This window comes from Hevea brasiliensis, chromosome 3, assembly GCF_030052815.1.
Source record: "Hevea brasiliensis isolate MT/VB/25A 57/8 chromosome 3, ASM3005281v1, whole genome shotgun sequence".
NCBI lineage: Eukaryota > Viridiplantae > Streptophyta > Magnoliopsida > Malpighiales > Euphorbiaceae > Hevea > Hevea brasiliensis.
The window spans coordinates 98,070,281-98,081,646 of NC_079495.1; the positions used below are offsets into that span (position 1 = coordinate 98,070,281).

An 11,366-nucleotide genomic window follows, 5' to 3' on the forward strand; every position below is an offset into this window, starting at 1 on the left:
AATTATCTTCTCGTGTGAATATTGGGTGAATTATTTGTTATATGTGTTAGATACACATTTCGTGGTAGAATTACATTAATTTTAGGTAGTTGTAAAAATTGCATCTATAATCAACATTTAAACTCACTGAGTCGAATACTCACTCCTGTTTAATAATTTTTCCCCTTGTTGTAGAGGAGTAATTTTTCTTAGAGTTTAACCTACACTTTTTCTCACAAGGTACAATATTATTAATTAGAAATTTTTATTTATTAATTAATTTATTTAATTACTTATTTTAATCTTAAAATTCCCCTATAACACTATTTTATAAATATATTATATTAATTAAAGTAAATTAACGGTATTAAATAGTTTATACGTGTTTGGTATTAAAAAATTGAGCTGGATTTCCTTAATTTTGAATTTCATATGGTTATTGGGTTGAGCTGGCCCAAATTGATTTATAATATTTTATTTTATCTTGTTTTGTATGTCAGGCCTCAAAATTGAACCTAATTATAGGTAGGTGTGAGCATTCGGTTCGAACCGAACCGAAACCTAATTAAATTATAAAAACTGAATTTTAAATTTTAGAAATCGAACTGAACCGAAATGGGTGAAAAATCAAATCGAACCAAACCGCTCTATTTCGGTTCGATTTGATTTAAACTGATCGATTTTGATTTTTGATTGATTTTTTTTAATTTAGACTTGATTTTCAAATTATTTTGTCTAATTTTGACTTTAGTTTGAACCTAATAACCATTAATCAATGAAATTAAACAATTAATATATATAAATTAAATATAATTCATAAATTTCCCATAAAAATAAATCAATTCAAAAATCAATTTGGTTCGATTTGAATATATAAATTACTATTCGATTCGGTTCGGTTTAACCTATTTTTTCTCTTCAAAACCGAATCGAACTGAAATAATCGAAATTTTTATAATGTAAAACCGAACCGAACCGATTAAATTTGAAAACCGAACCGATTGAACCGAATTGACTCGATTCAGTTCAATTTTTCAATTTGAACCGAATTTTGCTCAGCCCTAATTATAGGTTTGGGAACGGTGAGAATTGGTGCGGATTTCAAGGATTTTTAGTTAGACTAAATTATAATGTAGATACTACCTATAGAATCAAATCGTGACGATTATGTCATATAATAAATCTATTTAGCATTTATATTTATTTTTTGACTTTTAAATTTATGAATTTTATATATAAGAATTTGGTATAACACTTATTTTTATTTTTTAAATTATATAATTTATAAAATGAAGTTATATAATAATTAAAACTATAATATTGTAATATTTATATTTATTATAGAAATTTTTATTATAATTTTTTAACTAATAAAAAATTTTTATAATTTAATATTTTATATTATTTTTATTTCCTATATATTTTATTGCATGCCTTGTGTAGACTCAAATTAATGCAACTGGCAGCCTACCCCCCGACAAATAATCTCAATTTAATCAATTTCTCATTAGCATCATCATTTTTATGTCAATAAATAGAAGGACGAGATTGGTTCATTGGGCCTCCGTAACTATAGCCAATAGCCAGCTTCTTGGGAAATCCCGTTTACTTTTATTCATCCCACAGAAGAAACCAACTAACCACCATGGTTGACCATCAAATCAGAAATAATCAAAACTCTGAATAATACACAAGTCGAACCTTGTTTATTTATATATTTTTTTTAAACTTACTTGCTAAGTAATCTTGATCCTACCTCCTTATAAATAAGCATTAATGAAACCAATTAACACAGCAAACCACTGAGAAATATTTTTATTCTCCATTTAGTATGGGTGAAGTAAAGCTGTTGGGATCATGGGGGAGCCCCTTCAGTAGAAGGGTGGAGATGGCTCTGAAACATAAAGGCGTAGAATATGAATTTATTGATGAAGATTTGGCTAACAAGAGCCCTTTGCTTCTTCAGTACAACCCTGTTCACAAGAAGGTTCCTGTGCTGCTTCACAATGGCAAACCAATTGCTGAATCCGTTGTCATTCTTGAATACATCGATGAAACTTGGAAAACCAATCCCATCTTCCCCAAGCATCCCTATGAAAAAGCCATGGCACGATTCTGGGCTAAGTTCATAGACGAAAAGGTAATTAATCCCATTTCATGGCTTCACTCACTCAGTTTATTTTCTTTACAAAGTTGACCTTCTTGTCTTGTGTTCAGTGCAATCCTGCGATTTGGCAGATCATATGGAGCAGAGACAAGGAACGAGACAAGGCCATAGAAGAAGCGATAGTACACCTGAAAACACTTGAAAATGAGCTGAAAGATAAGAAGTTCTTCGGAGGAGAGACAATTGGAGTAGTAGATATTGTTGCAAACTTAATAGGGTTCTGGCTTGGAGTGATGCAGGAAGCCACAGGGATTGAATTGGTGACGAAAGAGAGATTCCCCATTCTGAGCAACTGGATTGATGAGTATGTTAGCTGCAGCGTTATCAAAGAAAATCTTCCCCCCAGAGAAAAGCTGTTAGAAGCCTTCAAGTCGCGCCTTAACGCACCAGCTTGGAAGTATTAATTAGAAAAATGATGGGATGGTTAATTATGGACATTGCTGCTTGTATTTCTGCTTTTGTGTGTGATTTCAGTTTACTGTTAGTTAAGAGGTTAATGAAATAATGTAATGAGTGTATGAGTGTTACGCAGCTTGATATCTAATAAGAAGCATTGTCCTGAAATCTCATCAAGATTTTTCTTCTGTAGTTTTCAACACTTTATCATCTTAATTTCTTCTTCTGGTCATCTAAGTTCAGCCAAATCTTAGTAGTAAAATGTTCTGCTATCAAAGGTGTTTAAAAGTCTCTACTAGTCAAATCAAATAAATTTAATAGGTGAAAAGTTTGAATGGAACTTCACAATTAAATGAGATCAGCGTTGGACATGATATTTGAATTTTTCTTATTTAGGTATGATTTATTATAAATTTAAAATTAATTTTTTTAAAATATTAAATTAATAATTATTTAATTAATAATAATTCAAACAAATACTGTAGTACCAAGGAATGTGTCTTTTATTTGAGTTAATAGCTATTAATTGCTCGAGTGCTAATAAACATGTTTTCTCCAAAAACGTAAAGACTTTATAAATATCTATTATTGCAAAAAATGAATTATTTTTCATCCTTTATTTTTCTCTTTCATTCTATACACAATCAAATAATTTCTTTTAATTTATACTTGTGAGAATTCTAAACAATAATTATTGTTTAGAATTCCAATTTAGCTTTGTCAGTTTAGAGGAATCTGTTTACGCTACCTAACATTAATATAATAGAGGGTATAATTCTCTTAAAGAGAGTGATTATGCATTCAAAGCCTATTGTTAAATTTCTAATGGAACAAATCATTTTTTTTTAAATAATTGAGATAATTATAGAAATAACGTGTAATGCTACATACCTTCTCAAAAAATGTCAAATACTACACAACATGATAAAAAATAAATTTTGACCAAGTAAATTTATTTTATATAAAATGAATATGTAATGAAAATGTTAAAATAACTAGTAATCTCTTATTTTGAAAAAAGAAAAAGAAACCTAGTGCTTTAAGGTCCATATGGGTGCATTAGAATTGGAGAATTGGACGGAGTTACATTCATATCTAAATGAACAAGAAATTATTGAATACTACACTTATAATTTTAAATTCACAGCTTAATTAATATTTTTCTTTAAGGACCGACATACTATTTAGTGTAGCAAGTATATTTTATAATTTGCCCAAATGAGTATGGTTGTTGGGTCATTGGACCCATAGAGAGTTTCAGAATAGGCCTTTCAATAGAGCCCATCTCTCTGCAGGTGCGGAACCAAAAACCCCACAAACAAAAATTGAATGGGATGATGGAAATTAGAAATTTTTGACATTAAATCTCAGTGACTCGCAGACATTAATAATAGTAGAACAGCCCATGTCTTGCATTATTAGAGAGGGCGATGATGGCGATAACATGCAATGCAAGTACACTAACAAACTTTAAAAACATTAAATATGATAAAGAGTTTGCCAAACAAACTTTAAAAAGTAAGAATTTAAACTCTTGACTCTAGACACAGCCATAAAAAAGGATTTTAGAAGAACACACCAGGTTCAGGTATTCTTCATTAACCATCACTTATCCTTGACAATGGTCACTGGGCAAGGAGCATGGTTCATCACATATGTGCTCACACTTCCCAGAATTATCCTGTTTTCACTCACAAACCAACCAATATTTTGTTAGATCTATTACCCTTAATCAATTAACTATTTATATAACTATCAATCAAATTCTTGATACCTTTTGACAGTGCCAAGTCCTCTGCTTCCCATCACCAACGAGTCCAACTTCAGATCTTCGATTGCATCAAGGAGTTTCTCTCTTGCGTCTCCTCCCCAGTACAGTTTTGTAATAACTTGCACCTACAAAATTACGTTTCTGACAATTCTGTGAAACTTACAATTTTTTTAATAAGGTACACAGGACAGAAAATACCTCTTTCTGTCTTGAAACCGTATCCAGCATATCAAGAACTTCGATATCGATCTTCACACCGTAACTTTTCATAATCTCAGGCTCTCTGAACTGAGCCAGAGGAATGAGAGCTGCAAATAAGCTCCAAATCAGATCAGATCAGATAAAAACAGAACTAGCATAGATCATGAAATCAACTTCAAGAATCACTACTTACGAGAACCAGACTTGGCCCAGAGTTGATTACGAGACTTGTCAAGAGAGCTGGGATTGACATGGATGATATAAAGAGGGTCCCCTTTGTCTGCCAAGTTATCGATGGCCCATTTCAGAGCTTGCTTGCTGCTCTGCGAGAAGTCCATAGCCACGCCTATCTTCCTATCGCCTGGCATTTTCTCTCTCTGTGTCTTTGCCTTATTAGCTACTTAACTCTTGAGGGATTCTATCAGGGATGAGGAAAGCAATGTATTGTTGCGTGTAAGCGTTAAAAGGAACGAATTTGCGTTTATGTTTACAATTTCAAAGGTTAAAAAAAAGGATTCCTGTTTATGCAAATCGTAGAAGCAAAAATCAGAAAAGAAGTGTGAATGAGTTCTACGGCCCTTGGATGTTAGGAAGAACTCGCATCTGAACCGTCCACGTATGCATCAAGATCATTTGATGGTATAATTGTGTCGCTTACGATTGCATGGGAAATGATGCACCCTCTTCTCTGGAATGTCATGCGACTAAACCAAAAGCAACTCTATTAATCTGGCTTTTCAATAACAAAAGCGTCATCTGTTGAAATACTTGTATTTTTTTAAGCATTAGAAATTCAGAGGGGAAAAACAACCCACATAAAATGGATGGAGAAATCTCAACGTAGCCAATAAAAAGAAATTACTGGGATAAGAAAGGTGGTTCGAAGTTGCTCAGCAGCTTCCTTTGTCTATATCTTAATTCTGTCAAATTGCAGGCAAGGAGTGGTTATTATTTTTAAAATTGTTTCTCGATTTGGTATATATAATTTGCATAGTGGTTTCTAGAAGAGCCCTGAGGCCCAAAAGAAATGGATGTTTTCCCGGGAAGAGCTTCCAGGCTTGAATTATAGAAAGCTCATCTAAAGCTTGGGCCTAAAACCAACAACCCAATTTATAAGCGAGTGCATTACCTGTTCTTTGTTGGAGGGAGTGCCAAGAAAATGACAAAATAGGAGTTGAAGCTTAATCAATGGCCCTCATTAACAAATATCTTCATATTCTTTCAGTTATTTGCGGACTTGAGATGTTCTTTTGTTGCAACTCTGTTGAAACGCAATAGAAGTAAAAGCAAACGACAACAGAAATGAGCTGTCAGGTTTGATTTCATAATACTTTTAGTTGCTTTTTTATTATTATTATTATTATTATTATTACTGGGGTTCACATAATCTATTTTTTAAATCTAATAATTGTACTTACTGTTTAATAACAAACTTTTATCTTCTTCCCCTTTTTTTATATTATCAAAATTTTTTTTATATAAATATAAAAATTTATAAAAAGAAAATCTAAAATTGAGAGAGAAAGATGAAAAGGTTTGATAAGCAAAATGGTGGAGCAGGAAACGCAGATTTATTTGATTAGTCAAAGCTGAAGGAAGGGGACACATGGTCAAAAGAATCTCCGATATTCTTCCATAGACAGACCCCCTAACGCCATTAAATAGGAAACGACAACCTTCAGACACTAACCCTATTCCTTCCCCGCTAATCAAGGTGACATGTTCCTCGATATTCTCTACCTCCCATGCTCCGAATTCTTAACTTTTTTTTTTTCATCATCATCAATGCCATTTTTTACGTTAATTAAGCATTATAGATGATTAAAGTATAGCACTTGGAGTTTGTTGCACAGCTGGTCTCCACCAGACGCCAGCTCACTGCACTAAAAAACGGCTGTGTGCGTGTGTGTGTGTGAAGCTGTGCGCCGCTGCTTGTGCTGTGTGTAACTGGTAAATCTATTTTAGGGTTTTGGAACACACCGCTGCATGGTTGACCCATAACAGCCATGCCAAAAATTCATCTCTCAAGCCCAAAACGATTACTGGAATTCCCATGTCAAAGAAATTTTGATAATTTTATTTTTAAAAAATAAATCATTTACCAAACTGCAGAATAAGTATTATATACATAAGAATAAAAGCTAATTGTGGCAATTGCTTAACCACATGTCCACATCCACAAGAGACAGATGCAGTTCGTAGGAGCCACATGTGGCTCGGCGTTTTACCAAGTGAGTGGTGGCGGTGCCACCAGATACGTACTCAACGTGGTGGGGGGAGACAGAGGAGCCAACAGATTATTAGTGATAAAATGAAGTGCTATTCCGAGAAAAAAAAAAGTTCATATTATCACATAATGGAGATGATCCCATGTGAGTCTCCCTTTCTACAATGCCATGACCACACGCATGATGACTCATCATAGTTTGCATCATCACCAACCACTTAATTATTAGTATTAGCCCATCACATTTTATTCAACCTTAGGGAAGGAAAAAAAAAAAAAAAAAACACCATTATGCCAATATTAATTTCCAATCGCTCCTTTCATTAATTGTGAGTTGTCAATAAATTTAATATATTAAATTTTATTGTTTAAATTAATTTAGTTGTATGGTTTAAAAAAAAAGACTTTAAATATTTTAAATATTAAAAAAATATATATTTAAAAAAACTCTGCAAACAAACGAAACTTTCAATGAAAAACTTTCATTGCTCATATTTATTCTCAGGGAAAGTAAAGAGACAAATAAAAATATCCTAATATATATATATATATATATTTATTTATTTATTTAATTTATTATTGCTACTTAGGTTTGACTAGATGTCGCAATTCTTTTTGCCTCTCCAATTTGCTTCACTGTAATGATTCACTTTTGATTGCATGATCTTCTTTTAATCTCTATAGAAAATTTCACGGACACTTAACTAATTAATCAGTCAAATCTCAAAGGAGAAAAAAATAAATTAAAGAGAAAAAGCAAAACGTAAAGAACACATCCATGTGAAACATAATTAAATGCGTTTATTCCTCTGGATATTATTCGTATCCTAAGCATGTGAAGACATAGATTTACAAACTTTCTCCTTTAGGCAAGACTTTAGACCAACGAAAACACATACATGCTGTGAGAGAACATGTGGTTTGATTTAACATGGGATTAGATTAGAGAGAGATTCATGTTAAGCAAAGGTGGTACACAACCGATCACGCTTAATTTCATTCAATATCTTTTACAGTTATTTTAAGACCACCCTTCCATTAGCAAGAATTTCAATAGACCACAGTCATATATAAAAGAATAGTAAAAGAGAAAAGGGAATGAGGGGTGGCCTATAATAGGGTTCAAAAGCAAGAAAGAGAAGAGTTGGGTGTGGAAGCTGAGCTGACCTACCTTTACGTGGCCAGCCATAGAAACGGGAAAAAAAAAAAATGGGAACAATTCGAACAAGCTTAAAAATCACTCATAAAACACTCCAAATAATTAGGTCAACACTAAGCATGTGGTCGTGGTTGTGGGGGGTACCAATTAAGAAAACCCTAATAGAGAGCCATGTGGCCGCTTGGACGCTGGACTCCACTCACCGCCACTTACGGCTTCCATTATCAAACACAATGACTGCGGCTTTGGCATGTATTCTCGCTCATTTTAATCATTATCGCCTCATGTTACTCTTACCCACTAACCACAACACATCTCTTTTTCTTTTTCTTTTTTTTAATTTATATTTATATTTAATTTATTATAAAATTAAAATATATAAATATAAATTTTATATATTTAATAAATAAATTTTATCATATATTATACGTTTTGAATTTATAATTCATTAATCAAATCAGCGATTCCTATTATCAGAGAAATTAATTAAAAAGCAATAGGAATGCGTGAATCCCTCGACAGAGGACAGACATGATCACAACATATCATGGGCGCATGACTAAACCAAATGAATGTGTAAGCCTCCTTTTTTTTTTGGGTAATTATTATTTGTGGTAATAGTTTCAATTGTCAATTGGGTTACAAAGGTCTAGCTTCTTATTTGACTCAACTCTATAGATATAATTATTTTAAATAGTCCATAGATCACCTATATCTAACTTATTATTAAATTTTTATATTTATATTAAAATGGTTAAAATAATTTTGGTTTTGCTTACCCTTACTTTACATAGACTCTTTTTTTTTTATTATTAAATGTGGGATTTAGTCCCATCATCCAACACTAAGGAAACCATGAATCTCTAGGGTGGCAATAGATAGACTATATTTTTGCAGTCATTTGTATTCATTTATTTAATTATTATTTAATATAAACCTTTTCATAGAAATAAAAAATTTTCATTAATTACAAATAGGGTACATAGGATATATTATAATAAATAAAACTAATTATTATATAAAAAATAATATAAAGAACTTAAAAAATTCAACAGGATTTGATAGAGTATATAGACTAGTTAATAGGTAGAATGTACACTTTATTTTTTGATTCTATTATATTTTTTCGAATCACAGTAAATACTTCTAAATTAATATCTCGTTTAAATGAAAGATTTGCACCTTGAATGTATTTTTCTCCAAAAAGTAAATATTTCAATAATAATAAAATAAAATAACTCAATTAAAAAAGAAAAAACACCACAAAAATTTAAGATCTATTAACAATAATAGATATATATTTATCCATTCAAAATGTATTAACAATGATAAATGTGATAAAATATGCCAAAATTTTGATTTAATCATTTTTAATTGGAAAAAAATTTAAAAGACTCCTGACATTAATGATTTAATTGATAATAAATTTAGTGATTCAAATAAATTGATTTAAAATTATTTTTGATTAATTTGAAAAATTTAAATTTTGATAACAAATTAAAAGAATCAAATTATTTAAAGATTACTTAATATTTTTTGTAAAAAAAGTTCTTTTATTCTTAAATTAATTTCAAACTCAATTTTCACAACAATTCAATGAAAAATCTGAATTATATTATCATTAAAAAAACTTAATTCATTTTAAAAATTCAAAATAATATGCCATTTGAAATAATACTAAACTCAAAATTAAATCCATCTGCTGTGTACATAAGATTGGATGTCTATCTTCAAAAAATCATCATATTTAAATATGAACCCAATTAATATTTTTAAGGGTTAATTGTCAAAAAAAACTTTGAAATTTATCGATTTTTACAATAAAACTCTGAAGTTTACACAATTGCCAATTAAACCTTTACGTTTGATTGATGTTTCAAATTGACTCTATCGTCAATAAACCGTTAGTTTACTTAATGGGAGTTTCACGTTAGCTGTCATATCATCAATGGAGAAGCCACATCATAAACTTCAAATTAACCCTAAATTAACCTCAACTTCTCCACTATAAAAAGTCACCACAAATTCTAATTCTGCAAATAAAAAATGTTGGGATTGCAAATTTGGAAATTAGACTCTCCCCATGTAAACAAAATTAGAACAATAACCTAACACATTTCCAGATCAAACATTGTGACATTAAAACCATCAACTCCAAAAATTCAAATTCCAAGCAAATTCTAGTTACACAAAAAAAAAACTCAAAAATTAAAATTTTGGTACAAATCCTAAATCATCAAAAATCCTCAATCATAAGTTTCTTTTACATTTGCACAGATTCAAAAACCAAAAGGAACTTAAAATAAATAAAAAAAATAAAAGTTATAGAAATTTAAAATCAATTGCAATTAACCTAAAGAGGAGTATTGAAATCTTGATTTAGAGTAGTATCTTTCTCTTATTTACTATCTGATTCATCACCATACTCATACGCAAGTCCAATAAGCCTTAACCGATATTCTAAATGTCTCTACAAAAGTTCAACTTCTTTTTAGTCATCCTCCAATTGATTGTAATAACAAAATCCCTTTTCACATCACCGCAACTGTTCCTCCTCATTTACCTCCTTATTCCTCGACTGTGGCAACAAGTGTAGATTAAGAGCTCGATTGTGCATATAAGCGGGAAGGAAGTACAGAGGAAAGGGAAAAGAATAGAGGAATAGAGAAGGAGAAAGATCTTGGATTCGTGAGGCTGAACCATCACTTTAGACATAGTAATCAATGGATGAAGGATTGAATCAGTGGATTATAAGAAGTTTTAAAAAGAAAAAGTAACTCATATGCATATTAGGATTGAATCAGTGCATGGAGAGAATGGGAATCGATTTTGAATAATGGTTTATTTAAGGATTTTTTTTTTTTTAATGGAGAAGTTAGGGTTATTTTGGAGTTTCTGATATAGCTTCTCTAGTGATGATATAGCAACTAACATAAAACTCTAATTAAGTATCTTAACGGTTTATTGACGATTGGGTCAATTTAAGATATCAATCAAACGTGAGGAATTAGTTGGTGATTATATAAATTTTTAGGATTTATTGTAAAAATTGACAAACTTCAAGTTTTTTTGGGTAATTAACTATATTTTTAAAATCCAAACCTATCACAAACCTAATTAAAATTTATTTTCAATTACCCGAATATGTTATAAATTCAATTATTATTATTTAAAAAAATCCAAAACTATTTAATTTTATATATTTTAATTAATAATTTATGTAAAAATTTATTTTTATTAGTAATTTATATTTTAAAATTTTAATAATTTCATAAAAAATTAAATTCCATTTTATTTAAAATAAAATATATAAATATTTATAAATATTATTATAAAAAATATATATATTTAAGATTTAATTAAATATTTATATAAATAAATAGTAGATATATAAAACTCAAATTCGATTCGTATTAATTACAAATATTATTCTTCAAATATAAATCTATTTAAATTCATTCTATTA

The 11,366-nt window shown here is 30.2% G+C and overlaps 2 protein-coding genes across 2 annotated transcripts; one reads left to right on the forward strand and one right to left on the reverse strand.

Moving 5' to 3' along the window:
- Window positions 1-1,739: 1,739 nt before the first annotated feature.
- LOC110647017 (probable glutathione S-transferase) lies at window positions 1,740-2,719 on the forward strand. Its single transcript, XM_021800648.2, has 2 exons — window positions 1,740-2,119; window positions 2,197-2,719. The coding sequence occupies exons 1-2, from the start codon at window positions 1,811-1,813 to the stop codon at window positions 2,548-2,550; spliced, it is 663 nt and encodes a 220-aa protein (XP_021656340.2). The 5' UTR covers window positions 1,740-1,810; the 3' UTR covers window positions 2,551-2,719.
- A 1,158-nt stretch (window positions 2,720-3,877) lies between these two features.
- On the reverse strand, window positions 3,878-5,589 carry LOC110647022 (universal stress protein PHOS32). The gene is made up of 4 exons (XM_021800653.2): window positions 4,708-5,589; window positions 4,512-4,621; window positions 4,317-4,438; window positions 3,878-4,223 (listed from the first exon to the last, which is right to left on the reverse strand). Exons 1-4 carry the CDS (start codon window positions 4,880-4,882, stop codon window positions 4,148-4,150), a joined length of 483 nt encoding a protein of 160 aa, XP_021656345.2. The 5' UTR covers window positions 4,883-5,589; the 3' UTR covers window positions 3,878-4,147.
- Window positions 5,590-11,366: the final 5,777 nt, after the last annotated feature.

Coding starts and splice junctions, on each gene's coding strand:
- LOC110647017 (XM_021800648.2), top strand. CDS start 1,811: ATGGGTGAAGTAAAGCTGTTGGGATCATGGGGGAGCCCCTTCAGTAGA. Junction 2,120..2,196: donor CTAAGTTCATAGACGAAAAG/GTAATTAATCCC, acceptor TCTTGTGTTCAG/TGCAATCCTGCGATTTGGCA.
- LOC110647022 (XM_021800653.2), bottom strand. CDS start 4,882: ATGCCAGGCGATAGGAAGATAGGCGTGGCTATGGACTTCTCGCAGAGC. Junction 4,439..4,511: donor CGGTTTCAAGACAGAAAGAG/GTATTTTCTGTC, acceptor GTAATTTTGTAG/GTGCAAGTTATTACAAAACT. Junction 4,224..4,316: donor GGACTTGGCACTGTCAAAAG/GTATCAAGAATT, acceptor GAGTGAAAACAG/GATAATTCTGGGAAGTGTGA.